This window comes from Dromiciops gliroides, chromosome 2 (genome assembly GCF_019393635.1).
Source record: "Dromiciops gliroides isolate mDroGli1 chromosome 2, mDroGli1.pri, whole genome shotgun sequence".
Lineage (NCBI taxonomy): Eukaryota > Metazoa > Chordata > Mammalia > Microbiotheria > Microbiotheriidae > Dromiciops > Dromiciops gliroides.
This window is the reverse complement of record NC_057862.1, coordinates 272,657,905-272,680,380: the sequence shown is the minus strand read 5'-3', so window position 1 is coordinate 272,680,380 and position 22,476 is coordinate 272,657,905. Positions and strand designations below refer to the sequence as shown.

The window sequence follows — 22,476 nt, the reverse complement described above, 5'->3', positions numbered from 1 at the left end:
TCAGGGTGTTTTTAAGGATAGAGAAATCTGTTAGTCTGGTTGGGGATGGGGTGAGGAGGGCATCCAAGAAAGGCTCTACTTGCAAAGTGGCATTTGATTGGAGCCTTGACAGAAGCTAATCGGTTCAGAAAGACCTGAGTTTAAATCCAGCTTCAGACACTTACTAGCTGTGTGATCCTGGACAAGTCACTCTGGTTTGCCTCAGTTTCATCATCTGTAAAATGGGGATAACAATAGCACCTACCTCTTAGGGTTGTTGTGAGAATCAAATGAGATAATAATTGTAATGCCTGCCACATAGTAAGCACTATATAAATGTTAGCTATGAAGATAATGATGATTCTGAAAAATCAGGGATGAGGACTATTGTTGTGCAATGCACAGAGGGAGATATAGATGGAATGTCAAATTTGGCATGATGTATTAGGAAAGAATAATTTCAAGTAAGGCTGGAAAGGCACAGTAGGGTGCTAATTACTTGGAATAAGAATTTTGATACTGTTTCAAGTGTGAGAGCAATGGTCCTTCCCTGTGTGGGTGAGGCTGCTTATGCTAGGCTGATTTTTATGTCCAACCTTCAGAAAACAGATTAAGCTGATTTCCCCACTTTTAGTTAGTTCTCTGTCAGTTCATTGCAAAATTTCATACCATACAGATGTTTTCATTGCTTTTTTTGGGTTGTATACTAAATTCTGTGGTTTTTGAGAATAGTTATTACTCCAAGGAAATGTGCAAAAGTTGTGGCTCTTAAAAGATATTACTGGGGGTAGATAGGTGGTGTGGTGGATAGAGCACTGGCCTTGAAGTTGGGAACACCTGAGTTCAAATCTCACCTCAGACTCATACTAGCTGTGTGATCCTGGGCAAGTCACTTAACCCTGATCGATTTAAACATCCAGGACCATCTCCAGTGATCCTGATGTGTATCTTGCCACTGGACCCAGATAGCTCTGGAGGAGAGAGTGAGGTTGGTGACCTTGCATAGCCCTCCCTCACTGAAATCCAATTCAGTGCAAGTTATGACATGGCTCTGATGCCATGGTCCTCTTTCAGAGTGAAGGACAAACAACAGACAGTGAATGTTGGTGTGGAGAAATCAGTCATTTCAAGCATTCATTTAATCCACAGTGAAACAGGATAGGTTTTACACTACAAAGGAAAGTGTGATTAAAAAAAAAACCCAATAAAACAACACTGACAAATTACTATTGCTGTGAGGCAGCCTAAGTAATCCTCAGAAAGAAAAGCTGACCCTTGGAATACTGGCTTCTTTAAGTTGGAAGAACAAAAAAAAAAATTAGTAAAACAAAATAGATGCTAACTGCTGCCACGAAGAAGGAATGCTTGTCATAGGTAATACAATTCAAACTCTGGAGTACTAAAGATTGGGGAGAGGTAATTTTTGCTGAAGAAACTAATTTTTCATTCAAGGTTATACCAAAATTGTTTTTAGAAGTCCAGATGAGCCTGTATGAACTATCCATCTTCACAAATACTGTAAAGCATCTATTCTCCAAAATATTTTGAGGCATGTTTACTTCCCAAGGGCCAGGAAATCTTGTCCTCATTGAGGGAACAGTGGATTCTAATAAATATGTTGGCATATTAAGAAACAAAATTGTTCCAGAATTGCAGAAATTCCCCAGTGGAAATGGAATACCACCAACATGGCCTTATCCTACACCATGTGTCATGAAATATTAAGAAATTTATCTAAGAGATGGAGAGAAAATTACTTTGGTGGTCTGGTTTTGCCTGATTCAAACCCCATTGAAAAGCAGTTGATTGTAATCAAGGTGCTAGACTTGAAAAAAATGGACTGTTTGCCATATCTATGCTTAGCATAAGTGTGTGTGGTTTCACAGTGAAGAATTTGAAGTATATGTCAAAGTCTTGTGAACTCAGTTCTAAATGATGTAAAAACAAGTGGTTAGAGCAAAAGAAGGACATGCGCATACTAAAAGCTTTTTGTTGGAAGATGTAAAAAGTTGTAAGCATAATTTTGTAAGGCAATAAAGTTATTTTACTTTGTCTCAGTTATTTTGCATATCATTGTAGGTTAAAGTTAGATTGTGGAGGACCTTTGATGCCAAGTTAATGTGTTTGTATTTAATTGTAGAAGTAATGGGCAGTCACTGAAGGTTATTGAATAATATGATCAATATGTCAGGAAGATTTTTTTTTTTTTTTTGGTGGGGCAATTGGGGTTAAGTGACTTGCCCAGACACAGCTAGTAAGTGTTAAGTGTCTGAGGCCAGATTTGAACTCAGGTCCTCCTGAATCCAGGGCCAGTGCTCTATCCACTGCGCCACCTAACTGCCCCTAGGAAGATCATTTTGACCAGTGTCTGGAGAGGATGGATTGGAGACAGAACAGGCTCTTTTTAGAGACTGTTTAGTTCAAACTCTTTCCCTCCCTCCTTGTCCTCCCTCCCACATTTTACTGATAAGAAAACAGTCCCGGAGATGGTAACTTAACATGTTTAAAGTCATAGTCATTCTATCAATCACTGGCAATTGATTGAGTGCTTTTATGTGCCAGGCAGTGTGCCTTGTGCTGGAGATACAAAGCTAAAAAATGAAATAGTCTCTATATTCATGGAGCTTACACTGTATAAAAGTATATGCATATAGTTATCAATACTTTTTAATAAGTTAATGGATTCCAGATTTGGGAACCACTGGGATTTATTGACTAGAGGAGTGATATGGTGAGACTGTGTTTGTTGAGAGGGGAGAAACTTGAGTCAGGGAGACCAATCAGAAGGAAAATTATAATTGAGTTTTGATCTTTGATCCATCTCCCAACCTTTACACTCACTGCTTTACAACTGGAATATATTTCCACCTGACCCTTAGAATCCCTTGTTTCCTTCTCCAGCAAAACTTTTGCTACATTAAATCTTTCCTTATTCTCTCAATTGTTGGTTCCTCCTCCCACAAATTTATCTTACGTTTGCTTTGCATATATCTTTTATATACTAATGCACATATCGTTTTCCCTAATAGGATGTAAACTCCATTAGGGCAGGAACTTTTCCAGTAAAAAACAAATCTGCTGGGGCAGCTAGGTGGCACAGTGGATAAAGCACCAGCCATGGATTCAGGAGTACCTGAGTTCAAATCCGGCTTCAGACACTTGACACTTAACTAGCTGTGTGACCCTGGGCAAGTCACTCTTGCCCCACAAAAAACCCCCAACCCCTCCCAAAAACAAATCTATTTAGAGGGAATTGTTATATTAGAATGCAGTCCAGGACTAAGAACAATTTTATTTATATACATTTTATAATTTTGTTTGGAATATTAAAACTTATGCCATGGAAAAAATAATCCGCGATACAGTTGGCTCAGTACTTCAAGGATCTGCAGTTTCATTGTTGTGAAGACTCTCTCCACTAATAGTGATACTTGGTCTTTGAGTGTTGCCACAGCCAAATTCTTTATCTTTTCATCAGTCTTGTGGTGAGCCTCTCTGTACTTTGCTAGGGAGATCTTTGATCAGTGGACATACAACTATTAACCTTTCCAGCTTGGTAGTGCCTTTAATAGCTTTAGTACCATGGAAATTAAGTTTGAGAGATCAGTCATCTCCATTAAAAATATCTCAGTAGAACTTTAGTGAAAGATGTCATATGATCACAGGATCATAGATTTATAGCCAAAAGGGACCTTAGAAGTAATGTAGTCCACAACCCTCATTTTACATAAGAAACTGAGAGGTTAAGTTTACACAGCTAGTAAAGTCTCAGAAGTGGGATTTGAACCCAGGTTCCTCCAGACCACAAGTCTAACCTACACTCTCCACTGTATGATGTTGCTTTCTCATATGTTAATAAACTGTCAAAATATTATATACAGTATATTTTGAGTTTTTTTAATGAGCAGAATTTTATTTTTTCTCCTTTTCATCTTTCCTCTAATGGAAAAGAAAATAAAAGCAAAACTTTTATGACAAATGTGCACATTCAGTCAGACTGTTCCCTTGGTCATTTTCAAAAATCAATGCAGCATTCTGTGCCTTGAATCTATTACTTCTCTGTTAGGAGTTGCATAGCATGCTTTATCATTGGTCCACTGGAATTGGGGATGATTATTGTGTTGATCAGAGTTCTTAAGTTCTTCCACATTTATCTTTACAATATTGCTGTTACTGTATAAATTGTTCACCTTGATCTTCTCACTTCACTATATATCATTTCATATAAATCTTCCTAGGTTCCTCCGAAACTGCCCCTTCTATTATTTCTTACAGCATAATAGCATTTCATTACATTTATGTACCATAATTTGTTCGGCCCAATTGATAGGCATACCTTTAGGTTTTCAGTTCTTCACCACTACAGAAAGAGCCATTATAAATATTTTTGTACATATGAGTCCTTTTCCTTTTTATTTGATATCATGTGGGCATAGGGCAAGTAGTGGTGTTATTAGCTCAAAGGATATTCACAATTTAGTGACTTTTTGAAAATATTTCTGAATTTCTTACTAGAGTGGCTGGACCAATTCATGTTGGCACCAACAGTACATTAATAAAGTGGTATCAAACTCAAAATAAAAGCAGCATAATAAATATCAAATAGGGCTGGATATTGACATAGAAAGCCACAAATTAAAACGATCTATATTGTATTGTGTTTTTATTTTGTTAATTGTTTTTCAATTGCATTTTAATCTTAGTTTAGACAGTGAGTTTGACACCTCTGCATCAATATACCTGTTTTCCCCCTCCAACATTTGTTGTTTTCTTTTTTTGACAACTTTAGCAATCTCAGAGTAACTTTAATTTGTATTTCTCTGATTATTAGTGATTTGGATTACTTTTTTATATGACTATAGCTTAACTGTCTTCCTTTGAAGACTGTCTTTATATCCTTTGACCACAGTAGCTTTCTTTAGAAGAAGGCATTTCACCTGAGGATCCCACTGATTTCAGACTGAAAGTTTATTTTAATAATGATTTTGTCTTTTATATTTAAATAATTTAAAAATTCTAAACTTAATGAATGCTCAAAAAATGAGCATTTCCATATACAAAGCAGAATAGAAAAAGCACATAAAATTGTAACTAATCCATGTTGCTTGCTTTTAAAAAAGCATATAATAAATTCAGTAGGGAATTTGGTGGCATTAATCAGTTACTAGTTTTGCAAGCTGAAGGGGCCTTTTTTTCCTCATTCATTTTCATTTCATGATTATTTTTAATTGATAAATTTTTTTGAAAGCCACACATGTTGAATAATCTGTTTTTAAAATAATGCCTGAATTTTATATTAATTTATTTTCATTTTGTTACAGAAATAAATAACATTTACAATGACAACCTTCCTGGAATTCATCCAGCAGAATGAAGATCGAGATGGAGTTAGATTTAGTTGGAATGTTTGGCCTTCAAGTCGTCTTGAAGCTACAAGAATGGTCGTTCCTGTGGCATCCCTGTTTACGCCACTGAAAGAGAGACCTGATTTACCTCCGATTCAATATGAACCTGTCCTCTGCAGCAGATCCACATGTAGGGCAGTTCTGAATCCTTTATGGTAGGTTTTTTTTTTCTTAAGCAAAAAGCAGTTAATCATTTTTCTTCTATAGTATCTGTTTTTTGAATTAAGTTAATCACAAAAATCTTTATGTTTTAAAGTTTGCAACAGCATCATTCTAACTTGAAGAGTAGTTAGTGGTATTATAATGCCATATTGGGAACTTGTATAGGATATTGTTGCAATAAATATGATACTGTCAATTTACGTTTCAATTTTTCAGGTTCAGCCATGTAGCAGTTGATTAAACTTTTCAAAATGCTTCATTTGCTATGTTTGTATGTTCACATTGGATGGGACTGTTGTTGCTGTACCAGGCAGTGCTTATAGGATCTTGGAGATTCTCATAGCAGCTCAAGTTCTCTAGACTGAAATCTAAAAGTTTTGATTCCTTTCTATAGCAAAAATGCTTTTTGTCATTAAAACAGTTAAAAACCAATATTTCAGATAATGCTTTTAAGCAGCTTTCAGAGAACTAAATAATAACCTGCCTGTTTTATTTAACTGTAACATTTATCAATAATAATTATCATCATCATAAATCTTATGTGATAATATAGGATATATAAACATTTTTAAAAAGAGTGATTATGGGGGCAGCTAGGTGGCGCAGTGGATAAATTACTGGCCCTGGATTCAGGAGGACCCGAGTTCAAATCCGGCCTCAGACACTTGACACTTACTAGCCCTGTGACCCTGGGCAAGTTACTTAATCCTCATTGCCCCGCCAAAAAACAAAACAAAACAAAAATGAAAACAAAAACAAAAAAAGAGTGATTATTTTTTAAACAGACACACAAAAACTTATACCTTCAGATGAATATTGTGTTCCTCATAGTAGTCACTTGGGAAGGCTATGTATGTATTTTTTCCATCATCACCACATTGCTTAAAACATTTAAAAATTTGCATTGTCTTTAGCTTTGTATTTTGAATCATTTCATTGGTTCTGATCAATTTTTGTCATTTTGAGGGCAGATCTGATTTTTCAAAGTAGCCCTGAATCCTTCAGAAGCACATCTAGTGAATAAAGTGGTTAAACAACCTGGTAATAATGTCTGTCTTCAGTGTTCCAAGGGTCCCTTTTTTGGAGTGTTCACTCTTCATGCCACTTCCTGGTGTAAGCTTTTCCTTGGATCTTGAGATTAGATATTTGGAGACCAACATTCATTTGGATGAAATTTTTTTGTGTGTACTAGAAAAAAATGTCATTACTTAATAGTCATACTTTATGTTCAGACCTTGATTATAATGTTATTATATAACTCATTTTGAATTGTAATTAGGTTTCTAAACCCTCCAGGGATTGAAATATCTGTCCAGACTTAATTACCGTGATTGCTTTTCACCAGACTGTCCTCTTACAGTATGAGATGGTAACTACTGCTGGATATTGTAGTATTCAGCTACCTTTTTCTTAACTTTTTCTCTTGTGCTAGTCAGGCCTATTGCATACAGGTTAATCAGTTAAAAACACTGTATCCTTTACTGGGATATAACAATTTAAGCATGAATGTCTTTGAAAGTTTTATTTATTACCTCTTGTTTTTATACCACAGTCATTTATCCTTTAACTCTTTATTGAACCGTGAGTTCCCATGTAAAGTCCTTTAAATGGAAAGGCCTGACCTCATGTTTCCTTTCCAGGCTTTTTTGTTTTTATTCCCCTCCATGCACACTGATCTATGCACCTGGCCTACTAGCTTTTCCTCACACATGGTACTCCATTATCCTTGTTAGTGCCTTTGTACTACCTGCCCCCCCCCCCCCCCAGTACCTTGCCTTCTCACCTTGATATCTTATAATGCCTAATTTCCTTTAAGGTTTAAGGCTCAAGCTTCTATAACAGGCTTTTCCTGTTTCCCTCACCTGCTGCTTTTATCTGTTTTGTATGTACTTATATAAACATGTGTTGTCTCTTCCTACTAGAATGTAAGTTCCTTCAGAGCAGGGCCTGTTTTACATTTGTTTTATATTCACAGTGTCTGGCACTGGCACTGTGTAAGTACTTAATAAATGCTCATTGATTGAGTGATTCTTATGAACAAGAAAAACTTTCAAACCAATTAAGCTGACATAGCAGACTTGTCTCACAGTATATATGATATGGCATTCCATAGCCATAGCATTCATATCCTTACTGAGAGAAGGAAGGTGTCACCTTGTCAACAGAAAATTGGATTTTGTAACAATGCTTTAGTTATCAGGAAATTGTTACTCAGTCATGTCTGATTTTTTTGTGACCCTGTGGACAGCATCATGCCAATGCCGACCATGGGATTTTCTTGGCAAAGATACTGGAGTGGTTTGCCATTTTCTTCTCCAGTGGATTAAGGCAAACAGAAGTTAAGTGACTTGTCCAAGGTTGCACAGCTAGTAAGTGTCTGAGGCTGGATTTGAAATCAGATCTTCCTTATTCCAGGCCTAGCACTCTATCCACTGAGTCACTTAGATGCCTCTTAGCCCAAAGGACCTGGGCTTGATCAGGTGTGGCTCTACTGTTTATCTTCTGCATGATATAGCTTCAGTTTTCTGAAACTAATCTCTAAAATGGGGAAGTTGGACTAGTGACTTCTAAGGGCCCTTCTAATTGTAAATCTATGATCCATTTATCCTTTTAATTTCATTTGGCATTTGATGCAGAACAGAAAAGTTGCTACATTACTTTTTTCATTTGATTGAACTGTTTATTATGTTATAGAAATTGTTGATTTTCTGCTTCATCTCCCTTAGTTATGGTTCTTTAGATTCAGTTCATTATGTAATAGCCAATACTAAGTTTTGGGGAGTATGATAATTTAAAATGTGCCTATATGTCTTATTTTATATTTATGTTAATTTATACAAGTTGTTAATGAGTTGGGCTAAATATAGAATGATATTTAAATGCCTGGTGGAATGTGAAATCAGAGACTTATTTTTTAAAAAAATCACCTTGTCACCAGTTTCTACTGTTTTTATTTTTTGAATATAGAAATATTTTTATTCTGATAATTTGAGAAAATGTTTTTGAAAATTATAAAAATGCTTTTTACTAAAGTAAAGATCTGTGTAGTAAGGTGAAGTATTACAAAATGAATAATTATACACCATTTCTTATATTTTTTAAAAAAATAGTCAAGTGGATTACCGAGCAAAGCTGTGGGCTTGCAACTTTTGTTATCAAAGGAATCAGGTAAGAAAATCCATATTTTGCAAGATAAATCTACTACTATTTAGCCATTTAGGAGGATTTTATGGCAGAATTAATACATTAATATTTATGTTTAAAAGTAATTAAATGAACAAGAACATCCTTATTGACTTAAAATACCATTTATGAATCCCTACCATAATTAAGCCACTGTACTAGGCTTTGGGGATGCAAGCAAAGATGGAATAGTTGGGGCGTGGTGAAGACTCTGGGATGAGGAGACCAAAGGAAGCTAAGACTGGGAGACAGTCTCTGCCGAGAGAGGGGGGAACTGAGGTGGGGTTATCTCAGATTACTGGGTTTGGAGCAGGGAGAGTTGATGGGGAGATCCTAGGGTATCTGAAGTGAGGGAGGGGCTGAGAAAGAAACCCTCACAGGGGAGCTTTGAAAGAAGTGGGGCTAGAGAGGCAGGAGGTAAGTAGAATCTATGAGGCAGGACATGCCAGGTATTTTAACAGAACTATGGGGATAGGGCAGGTATATCCGACTGCTAGGAGGGGAGCTGGTAGTGGGAAAAGGGGATGCTTGGGTCTCTGAGGTAGAACCGACCCATGGATTAAAGAGGTCTGTGTCCTTAACAGGGGAACTTGGAATATGGGGCTCTTGGGCTGGGAGGCAGGATTCCTGGGTCCCTGTGGTGGAACAGGGTCTAAGAAGGGTTTTTCTTTTTTCTGATTCTTTTCTGAAGTATCTGTTATGGGCAGGAGCAGAGTTCTTCAGTCTTGGAGAGTGATTGTTTGAAGGCCAGCTAGTAAGAGGTTTTCTTTGCCTTCCAATCAATAGCCTATGGGCTATTGGTATGGTTGTTGTCTTCAAATGTTTGAAGGGATGCCATGGGAATGAATGTTTAGACTTGTTCTGAGATGGGGTTCTCTGGACCCCAGGGGCCATTCCCTTTTGTGCTATGCTTGGGGCATCTCTGAATTCTCTGCCTAATTGGGGAGAGAAAAGGATTCATCGGGAGAATGTTCTTTCCTTCACCTCCCAGATGGGAGGCTGGCCATCCCTACAAGTATCTACAGAGGGTACAGAGCACCTGGCTCTCACTTTAGGGGAGAGGCTCAAACCTGAAGAGATGGAAAATGTTTAGGGCTTGGTGGGTTGTTTCTCCTAGTTCCTCCTAGTTCCTCCCTAGTGATAAGACCCAACGAGTGGCAGATAGCTGGCAAGAGGTTTCTGCTGGCTAGGCTTCTGTGTCCTGGTGGAATTGTACTGTGCTAAGCCCTGGTACCATCAAGATGAAGTAAAACTAGTCCTGCCCTCAAAGGAACTTCCAGTGGAAAAGAAGAACATATGATAAATACATAGAAGAAGTTGAACAGAGAATGAGAGACTTAGGTTGTGGAGATCAGGGGAGAATTACCTCTATCTGAGGGGAAGCTTTTTGGAGGTATATAGGACATGAGCTGGCACCTAAAGGTTAAGAAAGAGATTTAAATAGATGGAGACAGATGGAGGGATTCTCTTCTAGGTATGGGTAATGGCTTGCTTAAAACCATGGACATCTTTTCTGGGTATTTAAACAATCAGGAAAACACATATTTACCTTTTCAATTTCTTAATTCTTTTTTGGAGAACAGTGTTTTAAATTTTACTTTTTTTCCTCCCTGTAGTTTCCACCTACATATGCTGGTATATCTGAACTCAATCAACCTGCTGAACTTTTACCTCAGTTTTCAAGCATCGAATATGTAGTACTGGTAAGACCATCAGGACACATCTTTAAAGACCATTATGGGATCATAAGATTTAGGGTTGGAAGGCCAGCTCCTTCATGTTTTCCAAATCCCTCATTTTGCAAATTAGGACAATCAGCCCCACAGTGACTTCACAGAAATACAGAATCTATTGGAAGAGACTCCAGGGGTTATCTAATCCAAAGTCCAAATAAAAATGAATTCCCTTTACAATAATTACAAAATAACTTAGAATGAATTAATGTTTCATTGGTAAAGGCATAGTCCTTTTTCCCCCATAAGAAGAATTTGTTAGCATTTTAGTCATAACCTTTTAAGGCTAGTGTAACAAGACAAAGTCTATTTTTTTGGATTTCTGATTGTGATCAACAAAACATTAACAATTTTGATATGTTACTAAGATTCAGTTCACTCATTCATAAAAAATGATTTTAAATGCTTGTTGGCATCTTTAATTTCAGTTAATTAGTTAAACACGACCTAATTAAACTGTTTATAAATTGGTCCCTTGTATAACTCAGACATTTTGTTATCTCTCTGTGTATTTATTTGCCCAAGTATTTATATAGAAATAATAGTTTTCCTTCTTAGTATTAACAGAGAGCACAAGTGATTGAGGTGAGCCTTTTTGATCCTGACACAGTTCTAATGCTTTGAAAATAAAGAAGAATGTGTAAATCTGTGCAAAGGGGAAAAAAAGTATAGTTTTTAAAAAAGCAAGAACATATTTTCCCCCCTCATTCTGATCATTTGTCTTTTTAAAGCGTGGCCCTCAGATGCCTTTGATATTTCTGTATGTGGTGGATACTTGTATGGAAGATGAAGACTTACAAGCCCTGAAAGAATCCATGCAGATGTCACTCAGTCTTTTACCATCTACTGCTTTGGTGGGACTTATTACCTTTGGGAGAATGGTGCAGGTTCATGAACTTGGTTGTGAGGGCATTTCAAAAAGCTATGTTTTCAGAGGAACAAAAGATTTAACTGCAAAACAATTGCAGGTAAGTAGGTAAGAGTAGTAATGCAAAGTGTGTATATGAACAAGGATTATCACTTAATGCTTTCTTCAAATAACTTTTCAGAAAAAGGTTTTATGTTTTATCATTGTTATTATGACATGATGAACATTTTATTGTGCATATTTCTGTTCTAGTCTTTTCTCTCCATTTGCCTGATTTCAGTAGTTTCAAAATATTGAAATTTAGTAACTTAAGTTGCCCAGTATTTTACATTTGCAATTACAATATTTAAAATTTAAAAATTTTAAGTTTAGAATGAAAATCATATGTTAGAGTCTAATATTACAAACTTCAGAATTTTGATCAGGCAACAGTAATTATTAAATACCTACTACTTTGCTGTTGTCATATTTCACTAATGAGAGCCAGGGCTTGGCCTTGGAACAAGGTAAGACCTGGGCCTCCAGTTCTGTCTCTGACATATCTTGGCCGTTTAAGCTTGGACAAGTTACTTAACCTGTCAGTGCTCTAGGAAGCCTAGTAAGGGTCTGGGTTTCAGTTCTGCATTGGTAGAGGAAATTTCTTTTTTCTCATATCAGAAAAGTTAGAGGTGCAGTCCCTTTTTGAGTCTGTGCTTTACTTCTGGGCAATCTGGTCCTATGATCAGTATTTCAGTTTTACATGTGTGACTGATAGTCTCTCTCTATAAATAAAGAAGCATACATTCTGTCCAGAAATGGAAAGGAACTCTACCAGTATCAAATGTTATTATAGATTTAGAGATTCTACAAAAGAAGAAAAAAGTAATTTCATAACAACTGCAAATCAGAAAAATGGACAGACTATAAGTAATAAGTTTATAGAAGAAATTAAAACATGAAATAAAAGCTCTGGAGGAAAGAATTGGAGGGAGAATAGATTGTGTAAAAGATAAAAGTAGAAAATCTTACCCCAATGGTCAATTTACCCAAAATTAGAATAGATCAAACAAATCAGTAACTCCATGAAACAGCAGGAATTATTAGAACAAAATAAAATGATTGAAAAAACAGAAGAAACTATAAGATATATGATATAAAAATAACTGATCTGGAAAACTATTAAAGAAGAATTGAAAGAATCATTGGACTCTCTGAAAACCATAATTTTATAAAGCCTGGACACTATTTCATGAAATAAGAAATGAAAACTACCTAGAACCAGAGGCCACAGTACATATAGAAAGAATCCATTAATAACATGATCAAAAGTACTTCAGAAGGAAAAGAACCCAGAAATATTATGACCAAAATCCAGAGCTCCCCCATTAAAGAAAAAAATACTACAAACACCGAGAAAGAAGCATGTAAAGTTCCAAAGAACTCCAGTTAGGATTACATAAGACTTGGGAGTTTATACCATAGATGAGAGATCTTGAAATACAATATTCTTGGGGGCAGCTAGGTGGCGCAGTGGATAAGGCACCAGCCCTGGATTCAGAAGGACCTGAGTTGACCCTCATTGCCCCACAAAAACAAAACAAAACAAAACAAAACAAAACTGCAATATTCTTAAAGACAGCAGATACAGATTTACAACTGAGAATAACTTATCCTGAAAAACTGATTATAATCCTATGGAAAAAAAGATCTTTAAAGGAATAAAGAACTTTCAGATATTTCTGATGAAAAGACCAAAGCCAAATAGGAACTTTAAAATACAATCCAAGAATTCAAATAAATGTAGGTAAATTTATTTGCAAAACTGAAAGGGGCTAACACTGTAATGGGGGAGAAGAAAAAAATGCCCTTTTAGAACATTGATGTCTTTAAAGGGTATCAAGGAAAGTAAGTAAGAAAAACTTTGGACCTGGGGGTAGATTGGTTCTGTTATGAAGGCTTTTCAAAGGAAAAGAAAAAGGAGGATAAAAGCAATACAGATAGAGGAGCATTAGCAACAAGAAAGAGGGCTATGAAAACATCTAAAAAATTCACAAAACAGAAGGAAGTTTAGAAGAAAGCACAGACAAGCAGGATAGTTTGAAAAGCAATGTGAAATTAGCAGGTTACTTTTCCCTCTGAGGACTCAGGGATCAGAGGGAATTCTATAAAGCTATTGGCATTACAGCTTCCACTTGTGTGCTTCACCCCAACACTCTCATTGGAGTTTCATTTCATCAGTCAACCTTAAATAGTTTTTAGGAACAGCTATTTACTGAAGTACAGTGAGAATAGTTGATATAAAGCATTTCCCCCAAAATATGTGACATTCTCTACAAGTACTTGAACTCCAGGGCAAAATGGTTTCAGGTTTATAGAACTTGAGTGGCAGAGGGGTAACACAGCTCTTAGTTGCTGGAAGTCCTTTTCTATCATTTGTGTGGTGCTCAAGAAGTTCCCCTTACTCAGTGTGTAGTCTCTGCCTGGAGACATAAGTCCAACCCTACATTGGCTCCCAGTGATGCAGGTACTGCTACCAGCTAATCCAGGAACAGCTGTAGGACATCAGAGGGAAGATACAAGCTGCTGCTATCCCTACAGATACGATGCTAGGGGAAGATAGAAAACCCAACATCCTCAGGATTCTTTGAAGCTAAAAGGTTCTCTGATCAAAGTGAGGTGGTAAGGAGACTTACATGTCTAGGGACAAAGACAAGGCTCCTCCTCTCCCCTCCCCAATCAGTCACTTTTCAGAAATGTGCTGAAAAGTCACATGCTCTTATTTCTGGAATTTTCCTTTTTCTACTTGCTTGATAAATTATAGACAATGCTTGAAGACCCTAATACCAAGTTTTCTAGCATTTTGGAACAGACTTTGTGTCTGGCATCAATTTAGTGACTTTCAGATCTTTTCACACTTAGGTAAGATCTTTTGTTTGATCAGTTGATTGAGATATATTCTTTCCTAGTTAAGGTTTTAGAGCTAAAATAGGATGGACCAACTCTACCTAGGACAGCTTATGAAACATTCTGGACTCCTAGCCACTGCTTTTATGTATAGAGGAAGTGGGTTTCATCCTCAGTCCTCTGGAATCAAAATTGGTCATTATGTTAATTTGAATTCTCATGTCTTGATGTTTTCCTTTACATTATTGTAATCATTGTTTTGTATATTGTTGTCTTGGTTCTGCTTTCTTTTTCCTTTCTGTAATTTCCTTTTCTTCAAAATTGGATTGGTTTTCTGACAGTGATGTTTTTTGTTTGTTTTTTGGTGAGGCAATTGGGGTTAAGTGACTTGCCCAGGGTCACACAGCTAGTAAGTGTCAAATGTCTGAGCCTGGATTTGAACACAGTCCTCCTGAGTCCAGGGCCAGTACTTTATCCACTGCACCACCTAGCTGCCCTGACAGTGATGTTTTTAGAGATAAGCTTCTAGATTTGTCTAAGCATAGTTCTTGTAAATCTGGTTCTAGGTCTATCCTGATTTGTAGGACTTTATGAATCTGAGTTATTCAGCAGTTTTTGGTGATACATGCTAGCCAAAGATGGGGGCAGGGGAGAGGTTGGAGATTTCCCAGTTGACTAAATTGAATGCTAGAATTTATAAGCACAGCATTAATATTTTCTATTCAAAACTTTTTCACCTTATTCTTCTTTTCATTTCTTTGAAATTCCCATTAGTAAACGTGTTTTCTATAATATATACATCAGTACAGAGGCAGCATTGAATAGTGGACTGACTGCTGGGCTCGATGTCAGGAATGTCTGAGTTCAGATATTGACTCTGACACTTCCTAGCTGTCACTTTGGGCACTATCCCTTTTTTGTGCAATTTTCTAGAACTTTTCCACAGTAGAGAGATTCTCATACTTGAACTCCCCAGACTGATAAAGTCATGGATCTGTTGCTTATTTCATACTTCACATATACTATATACTTCATATATACTAAAGAGTGTTTTTCTTTTATTTCAGTAGTGTTTAAAAATACAGGAAAATTAATAAAGGAAACATTTTACATGGTAAATAAAAAGCAAAACCTAGAATTGTATATAAAGAATGGATTTCTTCAGTGTTCTTGGAAGAAAACAAGATATTGGCACAAGTTGTACAGTAACTTGTTTTAACTAGTTATGAGATACCATTGTCTTTTATGATTCATTACATGGATTTCACCTATGTAAATGATTTCACCTCTACAATAGGAAATGTTGGGACTCTCCAAAGTACCTGTTACTCAGGCAGCTCGTGGTCCTCAAGTGCAGCAACCACCTCCATCAAACAGGTAATAATTGAATATGACCCAGAGACTTTTATATAGATAATCCTTTACTTTTTTCCTTGAATCAAAGCATTTGTGGTTATAGAAAGAGTGGTTCAGGGTCAAAGGTATTATACTTGTTTAGTTGCTAACTTCGAAATCTTTATTTTCAGTTCAGAACTCTTTGATGGGTTCCAAACCCAGATTTTAAGTCACTACTTGCCAGTTGTGGTAGTCTTAACCAATACTTCAAATGACATAGGTACATATCTGTCCCCCTGGCCTCCTGCTCTCAATCTCTTAGTTCTGCAGACTCAGATTTTTGTGAATGGTGCTACCATTATTCTGTTAACTAATCCTTGATATCTTCATACGGTATTTTATGCCTCTTCCCCTCCCCCCCCCCAATCAGTTAACAAGTTTTACTAATTCTGTCTGTGCAGTGTATTTCTCTGTAAAGGTTTCTCTAATCCACTTTACCTTCCTCTGTTCCCTCTCAGAAGTGATATTTTCTTCCTTTGAACTCTCCTATATGCATTTTCACAGTTCTACTTTTTAATTACATTGTGAATATGTAACCTCCTGAATAGATTGTTGTTAGTTTATTGAATGTAGGCCTACCCCTTTGTTCATCTTTTTATCTCACTCCTTGCTTAGCAGGTGGTCAGTAAATGTTTGTGTAATTAAATTGGCTGGTGTTTGATGCCTGACTTTGTGTATATACATAATGTTTATTGCATTTTATTATATAAAAGGATATTATTGAATTTGACTTTTATACATAGCCAGTTACTGCTTATTTTCATAGGGAAACTAACAATGCCACATCTCACTTAATAGAAAAGTGAGAGATGAAGACTTGAAGTCAATTTTGTGCTTAATCTACTAAGATATGTTTTACAAAGCAATCTATCTTTTAGGTTGGGTGTTGGAAAAATTAAATGGCGTCTTCTTTATTTAATTTTGTTTTGCAGATTTTTACAGCCAGTACAGAAAATAGACATGAATCTTACAGACCTTCTGGGAGAACTCCAACGAGACCCATGGCCTGTTCCCCAGGGCAAGAGACCTTTGCGTTCATCTGGGGTGGCTCTTTCCATAGCTGTAGGACTGCTTGAGGTAATGATTATGCCTTTTTTCCCATTGATGCTTTTTCTTTTTTCACATAATTGTCAAGTTTCAATGACTCCCTACTCTCGTCCCTAATAGTATCACTTGTAACAAATGAGTATTTTTAAGCCAAAAACCAAAAACAAAACACCAGATCAAAACATATATCAGAGTTTTGAAGTCTTTCATTGTTGTTTTCCTTTGAGTTATTGTGGTTGCCATAAAAATTGTTCTCCTGATTCTGCTTTTTTCACTCTATAAGTTTGTGTCTTAAAACTTTTTAATACATAAAGTAACCTCTCATCTTTCCCTTTCTTGTACAAGCATAAAAGTTAGTTGATAGGGAAGGAATTAGATATAATATTTATATAATAATTATATTATAAATGTAAAGGGATTACATTTATATTTGCAGATTTTTAAAGTTAAGAGACTTATTTTTTCTTTTACAGTAGGATTTTTTTTTTTTTTGGGAAAGGGAATACTTGGGTTTGTTTCTTTTTTTTTTTTTTTTGGCAGGGCAATGGGGATTAAGTTACTTCCCCAGGGTCACAAGCTAGCAAGTGTCAAGTGTCTGCGGCTGGATTTGAACTCGGGTACTCCTGAATCCAGGGCCGGTGCTTTATCCACTGTGCCACCTAGCTGCCCCCTTGTTTCCTTTTTTAAACTGCATTTTTGGAAGCTTGATTTGTAGCATTTTAGATATAAAAGGAGAAATTATTCCTTTTGACCCCCAAAAGAATCTAAACATCTATAACTGTTTTTATTTGTATATGTTTTCTTTCTTCCTTTGAAATTTTACTCCAATGGCTTATTGTGGGATGTAGGTGAAATTGTGTTCTTGAAGGCCATGTCAGCTGAGCATAAGGCTCTTGACAAGGTCTACCAGCCTGGAAAGTCTTTGAGTACTTACTGACTAGGTAATGGTTTTCAGTTCTGTTGTTTAAGAATCAATTGGGCTAAGGTCAGAGACTATCATTAGTCATAAGACTTTTTTTGGCCACAGCGGCTCATAAATACAAGTTTCTAAGTTATAGAGATATTTTGAGCTTTGACAGTGAAGAAAACACCAGTAATGATAAAATCATTGACCCTTGAATTATTTTTACCTGTGTAATTTTTTTTTTTTTTTTTAGTGAGGCAATTGGGGTTAAGTGACTTGCCCAGGGTCACACAGCTAGTAAGTGTTAAGTGTCTGAGGCCGGATTTGAACTCAGGTACTCCTGACTCCACGGCCGGTGCTCTATCCACTGCGCCACCTAGCTGCCCCTACCTGTGTAATTTATTATTTTCACTACTCACTGATCCCAATCCCTCCTTTCCCCCAGCCATTCTTATAACAAATAAGTATAGTCAAGTACAGCAATCAACATATATTGACCATGATTGAAACGATATACTTTATTCTGTCCTCCTGGTCTGTTCCCTGTCTTCTGAGAGGCAGCAGGGCATGCCTTAGCATTGGCCTTCTGAAGTCATTGCTGGTCATTGCATTTGTCAGAATTCTGAATTGTTGTTTATTAAAAAATTGTTGTAATCCTTGAAGTATTAAAGATGATAATCTTTTTTTTTTTTGACATTTTCCTTTCTTCTAATAGTGCACTTTCCCAAACACTGGTGCTCGTATTATGATGTTCATTGGTGGTCCAGCTACTCAGGGGCCTGGAATGGTGGTTGGAGATGAGCTAAAGACACCTATAAGATCCTGGCATGACATTGAAAAAGACAATGCCAAATATGTTAAAAAGGGAACTAAAGTAAGTTTCATTTTTTATTAATTTTAGTTAATGGTTGAGGTAGAAAACAAAGGTTTTATGACTTTTTTCCCCTAAATATGACACATAGTTTTATATTTGAATTTGGACAGATATAGGTTGACTTGGAAAACAGTATTTTAGGGAAAAAAGGTAAAATAAATGAACAATATAAGGTAATTGGAATTTGCTGATTTTTTTTTTCCCTGAAACTAGAGTGCTTGGGCTTGATGAGACCAGAAATGTTTGTGTTTGCAACTTTCCCTAAAATAATTCTTTAGTGACTATATCTTATATGGAGAGAAGGCTGGGCCTTAGACAGTTATTTAATGATATGCTACCTGTCTCCATCAGAAGTAGATCTCTCTTGAAAAGTTTAGTAGGGGCACATGAAATAGTGGCATAAAGAGTTATATGATAATAATAATAGCTAACATTTTTATAGTGCTTATTATGTGCCAATCACTGTGCTAAGTGCTTTACAGTTATTATCTCATTTATTCCTTACAGCAGTGCTGGGAGGTAGATTCTGTTATCCCCATTTTACAGTTGAGGAAACTGAGGCAGACAGAGCTTGAGTGATTTGCCCAGCATCATACAATTAGGAAGTGTCTGAGGCCAAATTTGAACTCAGGTCTTCTGATAGCAGGCCCAGTGCTACCTAGCGTAGAAAGGATAAAGTCTAGAAAATTTCTAATCAGGTCAGGAGCTCACCTTTTTTTTTTCCCTTAATCATACTAACCTAATACATACTCTTTAAGGGGCTAGTGGATTTGCTTTAGCTTAACTTAATTTGTATGTTTGATATGAAAAGTCAGGATCACTTGTTGCTCATGTTGTACTGGGTATTCTTGTCCAAATACAGATTGGACTACATGACTCCAAAGTGTCTCTCTTTTTTTTTTGCAGGGCAGTGAGGGTTAAGTGACTTGCCCAGGGTCACACAGCTAGTAAGTGTTAAGTGTCTGAGGCTGGATTTGAACTCAGGTCCTCCTGACTCCAGGGCCGGTACTCTATCTACTGCGCCACCTAGCTGCCCCTCAGAGTCTCTTAAAAGTCAGATTCTGTGTTTCTGTGTTTCTGTAACTCAGATGTAATTTTTTGTTTTGGATTTTTGAGGTTAGAAAATTTAACAAACCTCTTGGATTGTTGTGGTATTCCAATTGAAAACAATGTGTATTTTTGCTTTTCTCAACTTGACAACAAATGTGAACTTTTCCACATAGAGAGAACAAAAAAAGGAATGCATATCAAACCAAGCTTGTATTTTTAAAAATAGTGTAATAAATCCAACACATGAGTTTCAAAGCTGTCCAGCATTTAGAAAAAATACTTGAGTTATATTCTTTCTTTTTTGGGGGGAGGGCATCATTATCAGTAACTCTTTCTTCCTCTCCCAATTTAAAAAAAACAAATAAACAAAACCCTCCTTTATGACAAATAAGCACACTCAAACAAAACAGACCCAAACTGGAAATGTTTGACAGTGAGTTTTCTGGTTCTTCACCTTACGCTCATCACCTCTTTGTCAGAAAGTGGGTAGCATGCTTTAGCATTGCTCTTGTAGAATCTTGATTGGTTGTCTTGATCAGAGTTCTTATGTCTTCGAAATTTATTTTCTTTACAATGTAAAGTTATGTAAGTTATGTAAATTGTAGTTCTGGTTCTCCTAGCTTTACTCTGTTGTAGTTCCTAGAAGCTCCCCAATTCCTCTGAATTCATCCCTTTAATTATTTGTTATGGCATAAAAATATTGTATTAAATTAATGTACCATGATATCTTTATCCATTCTCTTTTTTTTATCCATTCTCTGATGGGCATCCTCTTTATTTCAAGTGATTTGCTACAACAAAAAATACTACAAGTATTGTTTTTGTATATGTGGGTCCTTTCCATCTTCCTTTGATTTTTACAGGGTATGTCTAATAGTGGTATTACTGAGTCAAAGGGTATGTATAGTTTAGTTACTATTTGGATATAGCATCAAATTGTTTTCCAGATTGGCCACACTACTTCACAGCTCCATCTAAAGGACAGCAGTGTATCTATTTTTCTGTGCCTCTCCAACAACATCATTTTTCCTTTCCATCATCTTTGCTAATCTTCTGAGATTGAAATGGAACCTTGGAATTGTTTTTATTTGAATTTCTCTTATTATTAGTGATTTGGACCATTTTATATGATTGTTGATGGCTTTGATTTCTTCCCTTGAGTAAACTGTACGTATCCTTTGATTATTTTGATCATCCATTCATCTTTCTATCTACATATCTATCTATTTGGTATCAGATCTGCACCACAGAAACTTGCTATGAATATTTTCCCCCAGTTTACTGTTTCCCTTTTAATTTAATTTTTTTTTGGTTGGGACACTGAGGGTTAAGTGAATTACCCAGGGTCACACAGCTAGTAAGTGTTAAGTGTCTGAGACTGGATTTGAACTCATGTCCTCCTGAATCCAGGGCTGGTGCTTTTTCCACTGTGCCACCTAGCTGCCCCCTCCCTTTTAATTGTTTTTGTTTTTGCAGGGCAATGAGGGTTAAGTGACTTGCCCAGAGTCACACAGCTAGTTAAGTGTCAAGTGTCTGAGGCTGGATTTGAACTCAGGTCCTCCTGAATCCAAGGCCAGTGCTTTATCCACTGCGCCATCTAGCTGCCCCCCCCCTCCCTTTTAATTTTAACTGCATAATTTCCATTTGTGCAAAACACTTTTTAAATTTTTTTGATTTGAAATTGTCCATTTTATATTCCATGATCCTTTCTATCCATTATCTGGTTAATAAATCTTACCTTCTTGATAACTGAGAAAGATATCTCCTTCCCTGCTTCTTTGCTGTGTTTGTTATTTGCGTTTAATATTTAGGTCCTGTATCAATTTGGAGCTTATTGTGGTATTCTGGTGTGAGATGTTGGTCTTACCCTAATTCTTGCCATGTGACTTGCAAGTTTTTCCAGTAGTTTTTAATTGAATAGTTAGTCCTTATAGCAGTGATTAGGAGCCTCAGGGTTTATTTGAACTCTATACTGGTATGTTTATTGGCTTTTATATATTGTACTGTTCCTGTTGTGCTGATAGTTTTGATGATTACTGTCTTGTACAATAGTTACAGATCTCCTACTGTTAGGTTCTCTTCCCTTCCATTTTTTTTCATTATTTCCTTTGACATTCTTGACCTTTCCCCCCCCTTCCCACCCTCTTCCTTAACTCTATAAAAGTGATCCTTTTAAAGTTTCACTGTTACGGTAATAAATAAGTAAATTAATTGAAGTAGTATTATTTTATTATATTGGTACATACCAATCTTGAACAGTTACTATCTCTCTAATTATTGGGGTCTGTATTTCTGTGAAGAGTGTTTTGTAGTTGTACTCATATAATAACATAATAATTCTTGTGTATCTTGGTAGGTGAACTCCTAAATATTTTGTATATTGTACATCTCTTTTGAATGGAATTTCTTTTTCTATCTCATCCTGTTGGGTTTTACTGGCATAGAGATTAAGAAATGTTATATAATAAGGAAGCAAACGGATTTATTAAGTGTCCACTATGTGTCAGGTACTGTGTTAAGCACTTCACATACATCTCTCATTTGATTCTCAAAACAACCCTGGGAGGCTGGTGCTATTACTATCTCCATTTTACAGATGAGGAAACTGAGGCATATAAAAATTAAGTGATTTGCTTAGTGGATCACCCAGTTAGTATCTGAGGCTGGATTTGAACTCAGGTCTTCCTGACTCCAGGCTTTGTGCTCCATCCACTGTGTCACCTAGGGGTCTCTCAGAGTCTTAGCAATGCAATCTCTTTGTAGTCATTTTGTTGATAAAATTAGTTACTTTTTTCTTGATTTGTTATTTATCCTATTAATTCTTTAGGATTAGTTTCCATTGAAGTTAGAATCCTTTTTGCAAAAACTCTTCATCGATTATAATTTTTATTGTGTCATGGTCAAAAAAAGGTTGTGTTGAGGCTTGGACTTTTTTTTGTTTTTGTTTTTGCATTTTTATAAGGTTTTAATTCCATAGCACATGGTCAGTTTTT

General features: G+C 36.3%; 1 protein-coding gene across 1 annotated transcript in view; it reads left to right on the top strand.

Moving 5' to 3' along the window:
- Positions 1 to 22,476, top strand: part of SEC23A (SEC23 homolog A, COPII coat complex component) — a 63,269-nt gene that overhangs the window by 2,485 nt on the left and 38,308 nt on the right. The window contains exons 2-8 of the mRNA XM_043983779.1: positions 5,301 to 5,539; positions 8,657 to 8,714; positions 10,346 to 10,432; positions 11,194 to 11,430; positions 15,511 to 15,590; positions 16,541 to 16,685; positions 18,275 to 18,433. Coding sequence (XP_043839714.1) covers positions 5,319 to 5,539; positions 8,657 to 8,714; positions 10,346 to 10,432; positions 11,194 to 11,430; positions 15,511 to 15,590; positions 16,541 to 16,685; positions 18,275 to 18,433 — 987 coding nt within the window. The 5' untranslated portion in view covers positions 5,301 to 5,318. The remainder of the gene's footprint in view (positions 1 to 5,300; positions 5,540 to 8,656; positions 8,715 to 10,345; positions 10,433 to 11,193; positions 11,431 to 15,510; positions 15,591 to 16,540; positions 16,686 to 18,274; positions 18,434 to 22,476) is intronic.